Source organism: Colletotrichum tamarilloi (assembly GCF_030869305.1).
Source record: "Colletotrichum tamarilloi strain Tom-12 chromosome Unknown Scaffold_37.1, whole genome shotgun sequence".
Lineage (NCBI taxonomy): Eukaryota > Fungi > Ascomycota > Sordariomycetes > Glomerellales > Glomerellaceae > Colletotrichum > Colletotrichum tamarilloi.
This window is the reverse complement of record NW_026849420.1, coordinates 139176-158905: the sequence shown is the minus strand read 5'-3', so window position 1 is coordinate 158905 and position 19730 is coordinate 139176. Positions and strand designations below refer to the sequence as shown.

Sequence of the window (19730 nt, the reverse complement as noted above, 5' to 3'; positions counted from 1 at the left end):
AAAAAAAAAAGAAAAAGTCGCTCGCACAGTGTTCTAGCTCCAAAAACGTGGCCCAAGCTCCCGCCTCCCGGGCGCCGCATTCACCCGCGCCGACCAAATTTCATTAATCCTCCTTCATCCTACACGCCGCCACGGGAGTCTATGAGCATCATCGACACCGCGCAATCCACAACCACCTCACTCTCGCTCTCTCTCTCCAATTTTTCTCTCACGCGCGCGTGTGTCCCACAGCTCTTCAACCCTACACCCGGACACGCCATCTAATCCTTCCCAAGCAACTCACTCTCCAGGGCGAAAAGTCGCCCTCATTCACACAATGGCCTCCTTCACCATGCGCCCCCTCCTCCGCGCATCGCGAACAGCAACAGCAACAACCTTCACCCCCGTCGCGCGCATAGCCACAACCTCGCGCTACAAAGCCGCCTCCGCGACCGCAGCCGCCCCGTCCCCCGCAAAGAGCACAACAACCTCAAGCTACGCCAGAAAGACACCCTCCCCAGCCGCGAAAGCCTCGAAACCATCCTCTTCCTCCTCAGCAGCAGCAGCAGCAGCACCTAAACCCACACCCGCGCCCGCGACGACAACGTTCCCAACAGCACCAGCATACGTCCCTCCCACTCCTCAATCCCAAACCGCCCCAGAGCCGCAGCAGCAAACGCCACAAACACAGCAGCAACAGCAGCAGCCAATAGACTGGTCAACATCCTATCACGGCCTCGGCACAGCTCGCTTCCCGAAGGAAGTAGTCGACATCCTCCTCCAACCCGTCAACCCGTCCGACGTCGAGGTAAAACCCGACGGCATAATCTACCTCCCCGAGATCAAGTACCGCCGCATCCTCAACCAGGCCTTTGGTCCAGGCGGGTGGGGCCTCGTACCCAAGGGCGATGTTGTCGTCGGAGAGAAGGTCGTCACTAGAGAATACGCTCTCATCGCGGAAGGACGGTACGTGTTTTTCCATGTCCTTGGACTTTTGCCCCCCCCCCCCCCCCCGGACTTTCCTGAAATTGCATTAAGCAAAGCAAAGCTAACCCACAAATCCACACAGCTTCATCTCCCAAGCCCAGGGCGAAAACGGCTACTTCTCCGTCGAAAACCTCCCCTCCGCCGTCGAAGGCTGCAAATCAAACGCCCTGATGCGCTGCTGCAAAGACCTCGGCGTCGCCTCGGACCTCTGGGACCCCGTCTTCATCCGCCAGTTCCGCAAAGAGTACGCCGACGAGGTCTGGGCCGAGCACGTCACCACCAAGCGCAAGAAGCTCGTCTGGACGCGTAAAGACGTGCCGTTGGCGTACCCTTACAAGAAGACCAACTAAAAGTGTCTGGCGCCCAAGGACGATAAACCTTACAAAGAGGTCAGTTCCGCGCTGTTGGGGAACGTGACGGGCATCGTGCGAGCCCGCAAAGACCTTATGGATAAAAAATTTGTATAAATAAGACTAGATGGGTGGGATATGTGTAAGATGGGTCGCAAGAGTAGGGATCTCAACTGTAATATTAGACGTATATCATGGCCCTCCTCGGGATAGAGGTAAGGGCTGTAGATGCATAGACCTTTGCATAGCGGTCGATCAAAACATTAAGACACAATCACTACAGAGGCCACTCTCTCAGGAACGGTGGTCGGCTGTTGAAAGCGACTCCCAGGTCTATTCAGCCCCCCTTTGGTTGGGAATCGTGCGGGAGCGCAGGCTTTTGCTGGTCCCGGAATGACATCCACTCTCGGGTGTATCATAAATCGACCATGACTCCATATCCGTCGCCCAAGCCGAACATTTAAATCATGCAAAAGTCACCATACACCGCCGCGCAAAGAACTCCATTTCCCATTGACAAACGCCGTTGTCATATCCGAAGGGCGGCAATCACTTGTGCACGCCCGAGCTAGATCCACCTTCGGGATTCTCAGCCGTCGGTGTAGCGCCCCATCCCCACGGCATCCACGACGATCCCCCGCTCGTCTGCCTCCGCCTAACGGATCCGTCCTCGTCATCGCCACCGAGGTCCTCGGCCCCGCTCTCGGCATCAATCTTTTCGAAATCGGTCTCACTCCGCGATTTGCTGAGTCCGCTGTGCGCGCTCGGCGGTCTCTGCGTCACTTCCTCCTCCTCGCTGCCGTCGAGCTGCATGCTCCCCAGGGAGCGACTAAAAGTTTCGGGATGCGCCGACGTTGACGTCGCTGCCTCCTCACGCTCGAGAGCCTTGAGGAGGAAGGCGAGACGCTCACGCTGGGCGGCGATGAAGCTCGTCCTCTCGCCACCCTGGAGGTTCGGCGGGATAATGGAGCCGGACTTGGACAGGTCCTGGTGCTGTCCCCCACCGGTAGCGGCGGAGTAGGCGCCGGCGAGGAGGTTGTAAAAGTCAGCGCCTGTGTGGCCTGTCCCGGCAGCGGGAGCCCAGCGCGCGGCGGGGACGCTAAACCGGGCGAGGAGGGACTGCGTGTAGGACTGCGGTGGGTGACCGGCAGAAGCGGCTGCAGCGGAGGGCTGGGGCGCGGGTTCGGGGTCGCCTGGGGGCAGGCCTAGGACGTTTGTCTTGATGAGCTCGATTGCGCGTTTGAGGTAGGCGATGCCGGCGGCTTTCAATTTGTCGTGGGCCTCGGAGATGAACTCTTCGATTTGGGCCTCGTTGTCTTGCAGGAAAGGGTGGACGTGGGTTTGGTAGATGATGCGGGCGCCTTGGGTTTGGGGAAGGACGAGATAGAGGAGGAACAGGAGGCGGATATAGGCGTAGAAGGGGATCCTGTGGCTGGTGTTAGTGGTTGGTCGGAAGAGGGAGACTGGATGTTGGTTGCAGTCTGCGAGTCAGAACGTACCAGACGAGGATCCATTCGGTCCAAGACTCCACGAGGAGTACGCAGGCAAGGACGACCCAGTACATGAGCCATGGTGTCAGTTGTGCCGGGTCGGAGGTCTTGAGGGCCTTGTAAGAGGCGAAGAGGGGGAAGAGGAAGGAAGCGATGGATCTATGAGGTGGAATTCCATGTAAGTCGAGCGGTTCAAAGTGTCCCAGCAGGACTGAAGGTTGAGGCTTGTGGAGTTCAAGCCGCGCCGAGGGTATCGCAAGTGTCATGGAGGTATTCTGGCACCCATTGCGCATGCCTGGAGGAGAGAGGAACTCACGATAAGAGGTGGGCGAATATGTCAAACATGGTTGCGATATGAGGGCTCGATAAGGTCGTCAAGGTGGAGAGGAGGTAGAGGTGTAAGAGGGAAGAAGAAGGTTTGCTCGGAACTAAAGAAGAGATGGAAGAGCGTTGTCGGCACAGGTAGCTTTGCACGGCTCGGTCAGCGCGCGCAGCTGTCGCAGGGAGCACAAGCCGACGTCAGGCGGGGGGGCTGACGGTATGGGATGAGCAGCGAGGGGTAGCGTTTGAGGTTGCAAGGTCCGTCTAGCTTGATAGGTAATGTGTGAGTATCGGTAGGATCTCGACAATGAGTGTCAGCCAGCCGCGGGACGAGACACGGAGTGACAGACAGAATGGAAGAAAGAAAGAAAAGGGTTCAACCAAAAGCTGTGGAGGAGCAAGCAGATGGAAGATGCAGGATTGCGGATGCGGACGGGTGTGTAAGGCAAGGTACACGGCAGCTTACACAGCAGACAGCACGCCGAAGCAGCAACCGGCGCTCGGTGCTCGCTGGGGGGGGCAAGGTAAGGTGGGGTCCCTGAGCACGAGGACAAAACAGGCGGGTGCAGCGGACATCACGGGCACTTGCCGTTGGATCGAAGGGTCAAACGGCAAAGTACTTGCAGCATAGTATTAGGTGGGAAAGGTACCTTACATACCTACCCAAAGTAACTTGACTAAGGTAGAATACCTAAGGTAAGTCAAGGCAGGGGGCGGCCGGTGAGATCTTGGCTTTGGTGCTTTCAGCGAGATGCAATGCGATGAGGTACCTCGGTGGACGTCATCGAGGGGCTGGATAAGGTGCGATAAGGTTGTCGTCGGTGTCAGCTCGGGCAGGCGATAAGCCGATAACGGTAAGCGGTCAACGGATGAGGTAAGCTGCGGAGAGGAAGGGAGCTGAAACCGGACAATTGGAAGGGAAGAAGACAGGGAACCTGCTGATTCGTGACACCGCTCTCATCTCATCGTCCCGAGGCAGCCAACTTAAAGAGGTCTTTCGAACTGTTCAACAAGGCTCACCGAGGTTAGAGACGGCCCTCTAAATACTCACGAGACCTTCTGGTCACCGTGTTTTCAACGCCCCTGTTTGGCATAGATGGACATGTGTTCATTCGCAGCAAAGTCTGGTTCCTGGCCTGACTCACAGAGCAAACATGTTCCCTCCATCTAACGCTTCTAGATACAACGAGTCCTTGACTACCGTCTACAGTCTACACCCAAATACATACAACATCCACGACTAATACAGGCACCGTGTTTTGCATCCAGGCATCCCCCGTATCTGAGCGCCATGTGACGTCTGCTAGCGCCCTTCGGTCCCGCCCGACGATCGGGGCCTTGTTCCACCTTACCGCTTCTCTCCGCATCTTGCCGCTTTGGGACACAACCCACTCATGGGTGTTCCATCTTCACCTTTCACCGAGACTTGTCTGTTGGATCAGCATCGCGAGATCAAATGCCAGATACCCGGGTCCTGGTGTAGGATGCGGACACGTTGTCGATGGGAGATGCCACATCTCACCTCATGTCAGCGTGGCATTCGTGGCCCACGTACGCAATGCTCTTACCCAGGCCGTCGGTGCCTGATGTAGCCAGTCATCACGGCCGCGTGTAATTCCTAGGCACCGGCTTTCTGAGATGAGAACAGGTTGGCCATATCTATCGAGGACACGGTTAACGAGAAGAGTCGCTAGTTGCCACGTCTCTCAAGCTAATCGTACTGAGATCCATCAGATCAAGCAACCCATCACTCTCATTTCTACTCTTCGTGCCAGGAATTCCATCGAAGACTTGAGTCGAATTGCACAACTCCACGAGGCTCTATAGTAGTCTAACAACTCATCATCTACAAAGTCTGGTTCAAACCAGACTTTCCCATCTCAACTCACTCTCAATTATACGCCACCACATTATCAATGGCACTCTTATTCAACCCAGGCCAATGCTTCTTCCCCCACGTAAACCACAAACTCACCGCCCCAACCACAACAACAACATAAATCGGCCCCGCATAGTTCATCTCCGTCCCCGTCACCGGAATCGTCTGCGGGAACGGCAACCACACGCTCAGATACATCGACCACAGCAGCGCATACACATTAATAGGCGTTCCCCAACCCCTCGGCAACGACCACCCGCCGTACTGCACCTGATACCCGGCCCCGTGTCCGATCCGCCCCGTCAGCCTGGCGTGGAGCATACAGGAAATGGCGATGATGTACGAGCCATACAGCCCCAGCGACGAGAGCGCGGTAAACGCCGAAAACACCGTCGCCGTCGCGTTGTTGCCGACGGTGAAGAGCGACAGGCAGGTGACGATGACGCACGGCAGCCAGACGGAGCGGATGGGCACGCGGTGCGTCGGGTGGATCTTGGCAAAGTACCGCGGCAGGCCGCCGTCGCGGGCCCAGGCCCATGTTATGCGCGACACGGATGCCAGCGAGGCGGCGACGACGCAAAAAGTGATGACGAGGAGGCCGACGACCATGGCTGTGCCGGCAGCGGGACCCGCGGCGTTGAAGAGTAAGGGGATGATGGGGTAGTCGGAGCTCAGAATCGCCTCCGTCGTGGCCGGGTCGCCGCCCATGCCAAACAGGATGGCGAGGATAATCCCATACGAGAGCACGCCGTTCAGTATAATCGTCCACAGCATCGCGCGCGGTACAGCCTGCTTCGCCTTCTTCGTCTCCTCCGCCATGTGCACAACACCATCAAACCCAATGAACCCCCACGCGGGGACCAACATGCCGATATTCCAGCTCACAAAGCCATTCGTCCATCCGGAGGAAACAGTGCGCTCGAAGAACACAAATTCAGCCGAGGCGCGGGGCGCGAGCGTCAACAGCACGACGACGAAGACGAGCCAGAGGACGACGTGCAGGACGCCCGCCAGGAGCTCCATCCAGGGGATGGTGCGGAAGGCGTACATGTTGATGAGGGCGCAGGCGACGAGCTGGGCAATGATGACCATGGTAATGTGCCAGGGCTGGAAGGTGTACGAGGGGTAGTTTGTGCTGACGAGGCCGATCATGATGTTTGCTTCCGAGGCGGCGGAGCCCGCGAGGGCGGAAACCCAGGCGAACCAGGTTACCCAGCCCTGCATCCACTGCGAGGGTAGCCGATGTCAGTCCGGATCCCGGGAGACGTGTGGTGTGAGAGAGAGAGACATACCGTGATGAACCGCCGGTGCTTCTCTGGCGCAAGGAAATGCGTCCAGTGGTACTGCGCCCCCGCAATGGGCTGGATGGTCGCGAGCTCAGCCATGGAGAGCGCCTGCGCCATGGCGCCGACGACGACGAGAACAATACCCCACGCCAGCGTCTGCGGTCCGCCGTTGTAGAACGTCGCTCCCATGTCCATCGCCATGACCTCCCACGAGGACATGAAGATCAGGGCAAAGGCCAAGAGCTGCCAAAAGGAGAAGAGACGCTACCAGCAAGTACCCGTGTCAGTTGCCGTCCGTGATATCGGTGAGGAAGACTGCGCTTGTGACTTACCCTGAGCGTCGAGTCGCCCGTGCCGCCATCGGTCGTGTATGGGTAGGCGCCGCTCTCGTGGTGGTGGTTGTTCTTGGCGCCGTCGTCTGTGTTGCCCGGAGAGCTCGTCGTGTTGACGGCGTCGTAGCCGCCCTTTTGCTGCTGCATCTCGACAAGGTCCGCTTTTGCCATGATTGCGGCCTTCTCTGGAAACTAGTCCCCCTTCAATGCTACAAAAAGTCGGGAAACCTCAAGTAAGGAAGCCGCCGTGACCAAGTCAACTAATAATCAAAGGAAAAAGAACAGCAGCGCCAGAAGCTTTTAAACAACCCCAAAGAAAAAAAAAAGAAAAGAAAAAAAGGGAAAAGACGGGCGCGATCTGTGGAAATACCATCATGCAGGTAAGTATACACGCCAAGACAACTAGGCGATCTGGACCGGCAGACTTAGACTAGACATGCAGTCCCCCCTCTCGCACCAGTCCGACTCGAGATGCTCGGTACGTGGTGCGATGCGACCCTGAGACCACCTGGTTCCAGGGTATCGAAGATATCAACGCCATCCCATTGGTGTGCTTGTATGGTTTCACTGAAGGAAGCTCTCATTGCTCCCATGGTTCCAAGCTCCCCCCACCCGGGGCCTCGCAACGGAATCCGATCAACGCTAGCAAGGGGGGGGTTTTGGTGATTGCCTAATCTTTATTTTTTTTCGCCACGATTATGAGCCGTGGTGGGGTTTCTTGTGAATCTGCAGTAATGTCTCGGGCGAATCTTGTGGGAAAGAAGGGAAAATGGCCCCAATGCAAGTTTGTTGCATGGGGGGTTGAGGTCACATCGCGATAGTGAACGATGAGCTCGGCTTATGTTCGACGAGTAATTTGTGGATACACTGCTAGTGGCAACGGCTGGACTAGACTTAAGCTACCAAAGATTGAACTTTTGCGGTTTGTCTACTTTCTTTGTGGAATCTATTGTATGTGTATAGCTGGTCGTGACTAGCAATAGGTGTCGTCAGCATTTGTGATGAAGCGGAAATCGATTGCGTTCCTTTGACCTCTCTCTTCAAGTCTTCTCGACTCAAGAAGAGTATTCGTCTGAGATCGTGGCCGAAGCCGTGACGGGTTGGCTCGACGACGAGGGTAAAGGGGGCAACTAACACGAACCCACCCGCTACACCACCTCCATCGCAATGTTTCTCATAGAAGACTCGGAATACGAGTCCCTCAATTGTAGCTTGTAGGCACTCAGGTAGCCCAGTAAACGAGCATCTCGGCCCGTACCGACTACCAAAAGCGCCGGTAGGCTTCCTCCGATGGATGCTTGAGCTTGGGCAGTGACTTCCAAAGGGCGGAGGAACAAGGCAAAGAAGAAAGTGAATGCACTTTTGAGGAAGACGCTCATTATGAGAGTCGTTTGGTAGTGGATGGCTGGCTGTGAGGCTTGGAGACGAGGGATGGGTGCTAGGGAAGCGAGGTTAACTGGGCCTGAGGCTTTTGGGTCGGCCACCTGGCAATGATATAAGCGTGCATCGACAGACTGTTCTTGTTCAATGACCCAGTCATACTGAACATTCGATTTGTGTGAACACAGCGCGCACCATAGTCTCGGTGGATCCGAGCGGCTAATGGGAGCACTCGAAGTTGGAATAAGCTTAATTCACGACGCAAACCCTAGTGGCTTGTGAAGAAGACGGGACTTCTGTTGCTAGTTTGCTAGTCCCGTCTTCCCACCCTCACCAACTCACTTCCCAGCACCCTTGATAAGATCAGCCGCGTACTCCGCAACAGCATACACGGTGGCCTGCGTATGCGCCGCAGGCAACATCGGCATAACACTCGCATCCACAACCCACAACCCCTCGACGCCATACACCCTCAACCCACTATCCACAACGCCCCCCAGATCCCGCGGCATCATCGCCGCCGTGCCGACCGGGTGATCGAGGCTCGAAGACAGCCACGACTCCCGCATGAGGGTCTCAATCTCAGCGTCGCTGGTGACGCCCGGGCCCGGGAGGATCTCCACCGCGGCGAGCGTCTCGACGCTGGGACTCGCCATGAAGGCGCGGGCTTTGGCGACGGCGCGGAGGAGGAGGAGGGTGTCGATTGGGTTCGAGAGGGTGTTGAAGTCGACTTGTGCGCCGCCAGCGCCTGGGGTGGAGGATCCGGGGTCCGGGTCCGTGCTGTTGATGGTGATTGTGCCGCGCGAGAGGGGTTTCTGGAGGGCTACGGGAACGGTTTCCGCGCCGCCCCAGGTAAATTCCATGACGCCTGCCTTTGGATTGCGGAATCTCTGGCTCAGGATCTCACGCTGGCGGTTGAAGCCCTCGAGGAGTGCCGGGTTCTCGGCGTAGACTTCAGGAAGATATTGCAGCGGGTCTTGGGTTGTGACGGCGTCTGCGATGGCTTGGTAGTTGTCTGGATCGAGGTCTTGGAGGGATGTGAAGACGACGCGGTTTCCCCAGGCGTGTGTGTGTGGCCCGGTTCTGTTGGCTTCGTACTCTGCCCAGGACTCGTTGTAGAAGGTTTCGTTGTTCATGAGGGTGGGGTTGATAGATGTGTCGTTTGCAACTTTGTAAAGAGACATTAGCTTTCTGACAGGAGTTCTAAAGTGGCTGTTCAACTTACAATCGTAGACCATGAAGATGGAAGGATGGTCCTGGAAGTTCGCACCAACACCTGGTAAATCAACCACAACCTCAATATCCAATGACTTCAACAGCTTCTGAGGCCCAATGCCACTCAATTGGAGTAGTTGAGGGGTGTGGACTGCGCCCGCGGCGAGCACCACGTTCCGAGACTCCACGAACTTGGTCTCGGAGCCATCACGGCTGCCAATCACTACGCCGGTCGTTGTGTTCCCCTCAAACTTTATCGCTGCACCGTAGTGACGTATAAGCAGATGTAGATTCTCGCGGGCGCTGACTGGATTGAAGTAGGCAGTCTCAGCGGTTGATCGAGTCGCGTTCGGACCGCCAGAGTTCTGCGGGAGCCATGCAATGCCGACGTTGTCACCGTCGGCACCGTCTTTCAACGTGTGCACTTTGATGTCCTGAGCCCATGCTTGTGCCATGAGAGCTTTTTGGTGACATTAGCAAATTAATCAGCGAGAACATGACTCCGTCAAGAGGGCACCTCACCAGACTCTGGCCACTGCCACGAAGGAAACCCGACCTGAATGGGACCATCGCCATACGCATTCTCGCTCCATTCGTACCCGTACTCCTCAACATACTCACCCACAGGCGGCGCGAACGTAGACGACTTTTGGAAATATTTGAAAAGGGTCGCCCAGCCCCAACCGGGGTTCCCAAGGGCCTCCCACGCATCATAGTCGGCTTCAGAGCCACGGTCCCAAGCCATTCCGTTGACGGTGGAGCCTCCGCCAACCACAGCACCGATACGAAGGCGGGATGTACGATTACCAAGATGGGTTTGAGGGACCGACGTCACGTTGTAGAGGCGCGCCGACTGGTCGTATGTTGCAAAGTAGGGCACGGTGACGTTGATTGTGTTGGCAAAGTCTCCGTATTCGACGACTAATACCGTTTCTAAGGGTACACACATAGAATCAGCATCAAACATGTTGGATTTGAGACTATTGATGACGCTGAGACTCACTTTCGGGATCTTCGCTCAGTCTGTTGGCCACGACCAGGCCGCTTGCTCCGCCCCCAATCACGATAAAGTCATACTGCTCAGCGATTGAGTCGAAAGTTCTTTTGGCCTGCTCAGTATGTTGTCCTAGCACTGAAGCTGTCGCAAACAGGAGTCCAATCACTAGTTTAGACGCCATGCTCAGTCCGGTGGTTGAGGAAATCGGAGGCGAACTTCGTGCATGGAAGAATAGCGACGACCGGCCTCAGAACAACTCCCCATGTCTGATGGAAAGCGCTTACTTTAAGTACGTTGAAGCCAATTCTTTGGTGCAATCCAACAATGACTGAATGAAAATCTGCTCACCTTGCTTATTTAAGAACCCCGCACCGGTGATGTGCCAATGCAACATCCCAACTGTATTCTGCAGTGCGACATACGAATCGGTGGGCAGGGTCTCGGAATAGGCTACTAGATGCAGTGTGCTGAGTTCTGTCACAACGGAGTAATGATACGTCGACGGAGGTCGTACATATTGTGGTATGATCTCACTTTACATTACGGGTAAGATTTACATCGGTGAGCGAAAGAGCCCCATCTTACTCAAAGCGACCGGTGAACTTTCCACACTTCTAGAAAGCACAACCCGTATGTCATTAGTCTTGGGATAACTACTCCATTCATTGCGTTAGTTCATCTGATCCAACCCGTCTCGCATCTGTCATTTGCTCTGGAGTGGGTTGCTGCCGGCCCTTTCGAGGCAATGGCTTCCTCATATCCTCCACTTCGCGATGCATCCAGATTGCCCGAGCTTCCATACTCGCTCTCAACGCTCCATCCTACCGGCTCCCTTGGAGTCGTTTCGCCGCTCCCGCCTGCAGAAAAGCTGTATGCCTTGCCGGTATATCCCGGTGGTCGAGGCCAAACCTTTGGTATGGCCGAGAGCACGCTACTCATGCTTCTTTTCTTGGGGACGGGCTGAATGACAATTCGCACCTGCTCTTCTTCGGAACTTTTGCCACTGCTGCCTTCGGTTCGCGGCATATGACAAGGTCGATCGTAGGCTAGAGCGTTAGATGTCGGCCGATTCATCATAGCGGTAGCAGCTATGGCAGATGTCATGTAACGGTCGTCTTCGTTCAACTGAAGATGTCGCCTGCGTTTGGACCTTTGTCGACGTATGCAGAGGAATAGCAGGATCAGAGCTGTGAGAGCAAAGGTTGCGCCTACAGCGACGCCTGCGATTACTCCAGGACTCAACGATGGCCTGGCAGTGCGCTCAGTTGGAGGAAGAAGAGTTTCCGTAAAGGGTGGAACAGCCGTCGTCGAAGTTGATCTGATAGAGGGACTACTGCTCGCTGCGGGCCCAACCCTTGCTGAGTTACCGTCATTGGTCACAGGCGATGGACTTGGAAGTACTGAGGATGATGTAAAGGTACTGCGAGGATTATCGGATTCTGAGCGGATGCGACTGCTCTCGGGTGCGCCTATGGTGTTGGAGACGACCGAAAGCTCTGTGGGTTCAAGGGCTTTTGGCGTCGTTGCCGTGACAGAAGAAGATTTGAGGCCTACAAACGATGGAGTCTGCTGAGCGCCATCGCTGGAAATGACCTTGTGGCTAGCCGGTGGAGATGGTGCGATCGCAGGTGAGTTGGAACCTCCATCCTTAATGGGAAGGGTCGTGGTTGTAAAGATCGTCGACGTGAGAGTAGGCGTCTTCGTCACAGAAACGAATATAGGTTCGAAGATGGTGACAGTGCGGACGATGGTGCCGCTCGCCACTATTGTGGTCGTGATCTCGATGGTGACTACGGAAACCCTATTGATTGAAGCTGGTGTCTGCCTCCGAACAGGAGCCGGGTGCGATGAGAAGCCAGCACCTTCAAGGTAGTGCGTGTCGGTCGAGGATATTTCGGAAATCGCCGTTTGATCCGATGCGATGGCGTCTGCCGCGTCTCTCACTGCAATATTTCGAGGTTGCGACGCGGTAACGATATTCGTCTCGAAGACTAGGGTGGGATTGATGAAAGTCAAGGTCTGCTGAAGAGGCGCCCAGATCACTTCGGTTCGGCTAGCAAGCTCGACAGTCACCGTTCGGACAACAGTGACGGTGGTGACTTGAATTGTCGCTTCAACGGGTGGTCTAGACCATATGGTTAGCGTCAATCTAGGCGCAGTGAACTTTGTACTTACGTGAGGTTCTGTCTCGCCCACATCTGGTGAAGGGCTATATCATCCTGCTTCTGGCTGGCCTGCTCTTCTAGCAGGATTTTCCCGGCCGGAGCGCTCTCAGGCTCCTGGGGAGCTCGAGTTGTTGCCAGAGTCTGCCAGTATCCGTCGTCCGAGAATGAGGTCAACGATGGCTCGACGGCAGAGTGACAGAACGTGGCGAGATCTGCGTCGACGATGGTTGATATCAAAAGAAAGATCATAAAGCCGCGAAGCTTCGCCATGGTTGCTAGATGGATCGCATATCCTCTAGTGCCCTCAACAAACTGAGTGAAGGAAAGACGTTTGAGAAAAGGAGGGAAAGAAGGGGAAATGAGAGAAAGAGTAGATGGTATTGAAGGGCAAAAGGCCAACGAAAGTAGAAAGTGAGCAGCCTTGAAGAATTGAGAGAAATACACAAAGCAGACGTGAAAGTGGGAAGGAAGTAAGGTCCCTGGACAAAGGCAAGTGAATGCGGCAAGATGCCGGATAGGCCTTCCTTCCTAATGCCACTGGCCGTTGAAAGAGAGGAAAGAGAACCTTGGAAGTAGTTACGTGAGGAGAAAGCTGGACCGGAGGCTCACTGCGAGTACCCTCGTGTAACTTCATGCACTACGGGGAAACATTACGATTGGCCTCTTCTGCCGTCCTTGGTGATGTCGTGAGACAATAAGTAACATGGGGGACTGAGGACTCGGGCCTTCTATCTTTAACCTGGTCGCTGGGTTTCGATGGAAGAGGGCTTTTTGTCTGACCTTGACAGAACACTCTAGGATATTGCGATACTTTCAGAGCAAACCATACACTCATCTCTAAGTGAGAGCCCCAAGGACTAGAGGCGTTGCCGGAATATTCTGTGGCATGAGTTGAGGTTTGAAGCTATGCTTGACGCCAAGCAAAGCAATGAGTAAGGTAGGAAGGCAATTCATCTTGGGTGAGAGACCAGTTGTAACACTTCTGATGCGTTTGGTTCGTCCATCCCGAGGATAAAAGCAATCATGAGATAGATGGGAGATTCCCATACCACGCTCCAAGATCGGAATAAGGTGAATTTGAGATCCAATGTCCTTCACATCCGAGAGTCAACATCGCCGGGGGTGTTGCCTCGCCTATCAGGGATGGGAAAGAATCTGGTAAGCTTTGAACTGTGGGATAATCAGCCTTGTCTGGCTTTGCAGCAACATGTTAGTCACAGCGGCCTCAGAGTAGAGACATTGCAAGAAGAAAGCGGTTCAATTTGGTGTGACCAAGGGATTCAGAGTGTCCACAGAGCTTTGACCCTTGATGAAACAGATACCTGGCTTAGTAAGCACGATATTCACTCCTAATGTTCAGCTCCTTGCCCCGCCATGTCAAATCGGCACCAATAAACCAAGAGCACAGGACGGCGACGAACAAGGCGCAAATGCAATGTCATGGACAATCGATTGAATGAGAGGCTGTCTAGACCTAGTTATCTGCTAGTCTACTAGGCGCGTTCATCTCCTCCTGATACAATGCCGATAACCCCCATATCAGTCCCACGCCCTATGTACTTTCGGAAAGACGACGTTCCTTGCAGGATACAAAGCAGGTGATGGCCGAGGACAGTCTTCCTTGTCTTCTGCAAACATTTGCACTGCCCAAGCGTGAAGAGATTTTCTCTCTGACTCCTAATGTCATCAGAAGAACGTAGCTTCCCCCGGTGACCACGGCACGACAAAGACTGTCCAAGAATCGACAGCTCAAGCATCATACTGGGCAAAGGCATCCACAATCCTCTGTGGCCAGCTGTGTCTCGGAATCGTCTGAAAGTGGTTATAGAGCAGCTTGCGCACAAGACCATTGCCCATCTCTCGGTACTCCGAGTCCGAAGGCGACTCATGGTCCTGGGCGCCAGGCATTCTGACCCATCCTTCCTTCCGATTTGAGGTCATGGTAATCTTCTCCATGGCATAGAAATGCTGCTGGTGGGCTGTCGTCGTGTAGTTGCAGTCCAGCGCACGAGCAGCGAAGCGCATGCTCACCATGGCCGCCAACACATGCTCGTTAGCATTGGAGAATTGATCCGGAATTAGGTGCTTGGTGCGCTCGACAAAGAGCCTGTACCACGCGTAGTCCGAGTTGAACTGGCAGCCGAGCAGCGCATCCTTAAGACCTCGCTCCATGGAGAAGGGGGCGAAAGTGGCCTTTTGCCAGGAGACGATGCCAGCCAGCTGGAGTTCCTTCTCAGGTTTGCCATCGGCGGGATCGCTGGCGGGCTGCTCAACGAGCTTGACGAGGATGTTGCGGGGCTCGAGGTCCATGTGGCAGAGGACGAGGGCTCTGCCGAGCTCCTGGATGTGTCTGCATGTGAGAAACTGGACGTCCATTGGATGATCCGCGCTGGGGAACCTGATGTTGAAGCTGCCGTCTTTGCGCTCTGTAAAGGTGGTGGCTGGGGAGTGGTGGCGGGCGGGACGGAATTCGCTGGCGTAGCGCTGGAGAAGGAGGCGGACGCGCTTCTGCGAGGTGAACTGCGGAGGCCAGGCGGGGATTTGGTCCAGGGGAATCGGCTCGGGGGTCTTGGGACCGTTGAGGACGAGGGGGGCGGTGTAGTCGATGTTGCCGGACAGATCGACGGCCCTGAGCGCCTCTTCAATATCCTTCTCAGAGAAGCCATGTTCCTTCTGGAGGGTTTCAAGCGCAGTGACGAGCTGGCCCATGATGCGGTCCTGCGACTGAGGAGTGAGGGAGGACCAGACTTTGTCGAGGGTCACTGTGTTGGGGATGTGCTCTGTCACGATGTAATCGACATCGCCATCATCCGTCTCATAGACACCAACGCGGATGACGCGGGGGACCAGATCGGGGAGCCAAGAGCGAGCGATCTCTTGGCAACGCCCTGCCGTGTCAAAAGTGGAGACGTTTCCGACGGGGTTGGTGATGTTGACAAAGACGCCAGCGTTTATAGGGCTGGGGCCGAACTTGACGTCGAGGATGAGCTGCTTGGGGATGCCGGTCTTGGGAGGCTCGTCAAAGGTGAGCTTGTAGGCGCGGCGGGCGATGAAGGGCTCGTGAGGGTGAATGAGGTCGATGCTGGAGGGTTTGGCTCCCCACAAGACTTTGGGAACCATCTTGTCGACGAATTGACGGTATCCCACCTCGAGCTGTCTGATGTTGACGCCTCCTCTGTCGGCGAGAATGGAGAGCAGTTTGGGGTCAGTCGGGACGACCATCTTGGAGCTTTGGGGATGAGAGATGGTGGGAGCTGATGTTGGGATGGATGCCTTTTCTTGCTGTATCTGATGGTTTGAAGATGAGAAAATGAAGGCTTGATCAGGTTGTGGGCGAGAGTGAGGAACTCACGATTTGAAATCTCAAACACCCTGCAGTTGGAAGGTACCTGGAAGTAGGGCTGCTGAAGTCCACCTTGTGACTGGCAAGCTTGAGGATAAAAAAGTCAGGCCAAGACAGAAAAGATTGCGAGCCGCTTGATTATTTTGGAAGGAGGGGAAGTAAGTCCAAGGCTGAGGCGAGGCGGTCGAATTGAAAAGAATGGCAGCAAACGGACGCCAGGATAAACAGAGGCGTATTCGGGTCCCAAGATGAAGGGAAGATGATGGGTATGGGCATCAGGAGTGTTCGTCGAGTGCTCGATCAGGCACCAGGCAGAGCAAACGGAGCAAAGGTCCGCACATGAAGGAAGTTGGCGTGTATGCAGGAACCTGGGGCAACGGTCTATTGCATCTTTTGGACGATTCACTCGAATTTCACCCCGAGCCATTTACCTTCACTTAGTCCAGGTAGGAATTGCTCCCAGTGAAGCCTGGCTATCGACGCCGACTGGTGTTCTCATGATAGCAAGACTAGTACTCAAGCCTGCTCATGAAAGCTTAGTGGTTATGGATAGCAATTATCGAGCAATGGCATCATATATCAGCATGACAAAGCATAGCACACCGGCCGCTCTCTCACAGAAGTAAGACAGGCAGTTGCTCTGATGGGAAAACATGCAAGCGGCACAGCTCATGATTATGATCAAGCATCAGCGGAGCCCCCACCCAGAGAACGGGATCGAGACATGTTACGGAGACAGCCAAGGTTAATATTCTATTTCTTGCGAGGTGACGTTTGCCGTTGGCCAGAAGCCAAGACAACGTTCAACGACATGACTTGATATACTAGCTTGAACACGGGTAGGCGCCTGCAAGCGGTGTATGTGTTCTTGGAGCCATGGGGAACTTGGCATCCTTCAAACTAGAGGAATTGCTGCGTATGCCTCCCCACAGCCGGCCAAAAGGTTCAGTAGAATGACGCATGGCTTGCTAGCATATGTGATTGTTAATTGAAGCAATGTACGAGAGTAAAGTAAAAAGCAACCAACGGGTGCAGAAGCAGTGTAAGGTAGCTTAGCAGCGGGCGTTGCCGGATAGAACCTCAGACATCCATATCCGCATTGAGGAGAAAGCTAATCGTACTGTACACAGGGTGTAAACCCAGGATGCCACACCACGCGAGCCAACCGTGCCACCGTCGTCAAATGCTGACCAAAAAAGATGTGGGCGCAAATGACAGTTACCCGTCCCGCTGTCATGCAATTGCACCGTTCACACATGGGCTGACATAGCAGGATCTGGCCATGGAAATGGCCCGATGCAACCTGGGCACATTGTTGGAAATGAAGCTGCTGCCATTGGTCAGAAAGATCTCTAGCCAATGGAAGGGTAGCTGATGACCTAGTGCAGGGATCACCCACCATGATGGGCAGGAACCGTGACGTCGGGACTCGGCCCCTCCGTCCCTGCATCGCAGATGCTTAAAAGGACCCTTCTGCGACTGCCTTTTTGGATGCTGTTCCATTCGATACAGTTCAATTCAGACCAATTCAACCCAAGACAACTCTCACATCGCTCCCGACTTCTTCTACATTCAGAATCAGTTCCTACTTGCTATCCTACCCTCTACCAACCTCACCTTCCCACTTAACAATCACAATGACTGTCACCAAGGCTTCCACCTGCTGCGGCAAGAGCGCCGAGTGCGTCTGTGGTATGTACTTCTCATCCCCTGATCCCTCGATCTCTCAACTTCAACATCATCTCGACATATCTCTCGTCCTTGAACACAATATCATTCTCAGACCATCCATAACCGACAATGACACTACCAAAACTTTACAAGCTAACCCGTCTTGCTCCTCAGCCCAGCAAGCTACCTGCTCCTGCGGCAAGCAGTCTGCCCTCCACTGCACCTGCAGCAAGGCCGCCTCCGAGAATGCCGTCGCCGGACCTCGCTGCTCGTGCAGAGCCCGCCCCGTTGGAGAATGCACTTGCGACCGTGCCGCCACAGAAAACACTAAGCCATCCGGCGAGACCTGCTCCTGCGGATCTCGTCCCGCAGGTATGTTCATTGATCTTCTCTTCTCTCGCTCGCATGATGGCTAACACCCTTCTTAGATGCCTGCACATGTGATAAGGCAGCCACAACCACGTATGACCGATCTGAGCACGAGATCGACTTCACCACCCGCCAGTAACTTAACTTCCCCTGCAAACCTATTCGTAGCATTAGGATCGGCGTTCAAGGGTCTCTGGGATTAGTGTTGCAGCCCGACGGCGATGGGTTCGACAACTGAGGACAAGGCGTTAATGATTTATGATGGCACGGCTGCTTTGGAGCGCACAATGGGTATTGGACGATAGGACTGGCCAACAGCCAACATGAATACCACACAGATTCTCGACGTTTCTCACTGGATATCGGATCTTTTACGCGAGGAGCTCGTCTACTGCTGCCTCCTACTGGCATTTCTCGTTTATGACCCAACTATGACCGTATCGCTCTGCCGTTTGGTATGGCGCTTCTATCGACCAGTCGTTATTCCGGTATACGACTTTTTGTTCGGACGGGTTGAGAGATGGCTGCGAGAAGTTTGGGGCCGCTGCAGATGTTGGCAGAAAGAGCACCGTGAGCTTTGGACAGAGCGGCTGAAGTTCTGGATGTGGTTGGCGAATCCGAAACGCGTCTAGAAGATGCTCATCATGTTCGCGGCGTTCTTCATGGCCAACTACTTCGGCAAGGGCTTCTCGAAGGTACTGAGCTTCTTCGTGACTGAGCCCAGGGTTGCGGAGCCACTCAAGCCATTGGAGCCCGGAAAGGTTAAGGAATCTGGAAGAAAAGAGAGGCTGGAAACAATAGAGGAGGTCGACGAGGAGGATGGGTCTGACGAGGTAGAGAGGCCTGACGAGGTAGAGGAACCTCCTGCGCCGGGTCCAATTCAGCCTCAGCAAGGCGGTGGCGGAAACAGGGGGAAGAAACCGAAGAACAAGAAAAACAGAAGAAAAGGGAAACGCTGAGAGAGTTACTCCGACCAGACCAAGGATTGGTTGGTGGTGTCGATATAAAGTCCAGACGAGACTGACATTCATGCGACAGCGAATTGCGGATACAAGACACCAGCGATAACAAGTATACCATCCAGTAGCTAGCGATGAGAATCAACATGGCATTCATTTGGTAACAACCTTTCGAATTAGACATGAGGAGGTGACTTGGTTTCGTTTCCAAAGGCGAACCAAGATGCCATACTTGAAGCGTAGTATTATTAGGGCCACTGTGTGCATCGACATTGTTGCTTCCAGATTGAAATCTTTCGGGAAATGCTGTTGATGATCAAGGTGAGCACCATCTTGGATTCTGTGGACAATGGAGAGGACAGTATCGCATCGTAGGGAGTATGTCATGTAGTCTGGTCTGATGCAATTCTGGGGAATCGCCCTGGCAAGCGCGCTTCGTCGACTTACACACTGACCGTCAAGACGCGGCTCTGTCTGAGCGGCTATAAGCAATTGGCTGGCTGGCGGGACCAACAGCGCATTGTGACGAGCTCAAACACTATAAAACAACAATATGGACCTCGGAAGCAAAACATAGAAGGCCGATTCTTTTGTCCAGCCGGGCACAATTTCGCGCCAAATTGCAAAGAAATGAAAGAAAGCCGAGTCGTCGTGGCGTGGGGATTCTGGGGGCATCGGCAGACGACGCGAGGTTTCCCCGACTCACCGGAAGGGAAGGACCCACCCTTGGATTTTTCGAATGATTTTTTTTTTTGTTCTTGCCGGGCTCTTCCATTGCGATTGCCTTTTCTGCCGGAGAACTGCAAGAAAAAGGGCAGGTGTGACCGGGCGGTCAGAAGCTCTATCATCGATCGCAGCTTCCTATTGGGGCATAACTGCACCCGGCCCCGGGAGCTCGGGCCATAGCTGCGCAAAAAAACGGCCCAGAAGGTCAGGTACCCATGGAAGGTACCCACCCGGGATCGCACTAGGTAAAAGGCAGTTGCGCAAAAGAACGAACCTACTAC

At 54.6% G+C, this 19730-nt stretch overlaps 7 protein-coding genes across 7 annotated transcripts; 3 read left to right on the top strand and 4 right to left on the bottom strand.

The window, feature by feature from the left end:
• Positions 1 to 316: 316 nt before the first annotated feature.
• CTAM01_09422 (uncharacterized protein) lies at positions 317 to 1316 on the top strand (the record flags this gene model as incomplete). Its single annotated transcript, XM_060525441.1, has 2 exons — positions 317 to 945; positions 1049 to 1316. 2 exons carry the CDS (start codon positions 317 to 319, stop codon positions 1314 to 1316), a joined length of 897 nt encoding a protein of 298 aa, XP_060379897.1.
• A 549-nt stretch (positions 1317 to 1865) lies between these two features.
• On the bottom strand, positions 1866 to 3151 carry CTAM01_09421 (HVA22 family TB2/DP1 protein; the record flags this gene model as incomplete). Its single annotated transcript, XM_060525440.1, has 3 exons — positions 1866 to 2742; positions 2816 to 2965; positions 3123 to 3151. 3 exons carry the CDS (start codon positions 3149 to 3151, stop codon positions 1866 to 1868), a joined length of 1056 nt encoding a protein of 351 aa, XP_060379896.1.
• Positions 3152 to 5018: 1867 nt separating this feature from the next.
• CTAM01_09420 (LPXTG-domain-containing protein) lies at positions 5019 to 6795 on the bottom strand (the record flags this gene model as incomplete). The annotated part of the gene is made up of 3 exons (XM_060525439.1): positions 5019 to 6233; positions 6299 to 6556; positions 6625 to 6795. The coding sequence occupies 3 exons, from the start codon at positions 6793 to 6795 to the stop codon at positions 5019 to 5021; spliced, it is 1644 nt and encodes a 547-aa protein (XP_060379895.1).
• Positions 6796 to 8342: 1547 nt separating this feature from the next.
• Positions 8343 to 12651, bottom strand: CTAM01_09419 (GMC oxidoreductase; the record flags this gene model as incomplete). Its single annotated transcript, XM_060525438.1, has 6 exons — positions 8343 to 9172; positions 9230 to 9679; positions 9742 to 10152; positions 10223 to 10357; positions 10906 to 12341; positions 12392 to 12651. 6 exons carry the CDS (start codon positions 12649 to 12651, stop codon positions 8343 to 8345), a joined length of 3522 nt encoding a protein of 1173 aa, XP_060379894.1.
• Positions 12652 to 14130: 1479 nt separating this feature from the next.
• On the bottom strand, positions 14131 to 15603 carry CTAM01_09418 (uncharacterized protein; the record flags this gene model as incomplete). Its single annotated transcript, XM_060525437.1, has 1 exon — positions 14131 to 15603. The coding sequence occupies one exon, from the start codon at positions 15601 to 15603 to the stop codon at positions 14131 to 14133; it is 1473 nt and encodes a 490-aa protein (XP_060379893.1).
• Positions 15604 to 17361: 1758 nt separating this feature from the next.
• On the top strand, positions 17362 to 17903 carry CTAM01_09417 (uncharacterized protein; the record flags this gene model as incomplete). The annotated part of the gene is made up of 3 exons (XM_060525436.1): positions 17362 to 17416; positions 17570 to 17767; positions 17824 to 17903. The coding sequence occupies 3 exons, from the start codon at positions 17362 to 17364 to the stop codon at positions 17901 to 17903; spliced, it is 333 nt and encodes a 110-aa protein (XP_060379892.1).
• Positions 17904 to 18399: 496 nt separating this feature from the next.
• Positions 18400 to 18723, top strand: CTAM01_09416 (uncharacterized protein; the record flags this gene model as incomplete). The annotated part of the gene is made up of 1 exon (XM_060525435.1): positions 18400 to 18723. The coding sequence occupies one exon, from the start codon at positions 18400 to 18402 to the stop codon at positions 18721 to 18723; it is 324 nt and encodes a 107-aa protein (XP_060379891.1).
• Between the last annotated feature and the right edge of the window lie 1007 nt (positions 18724 to 19730).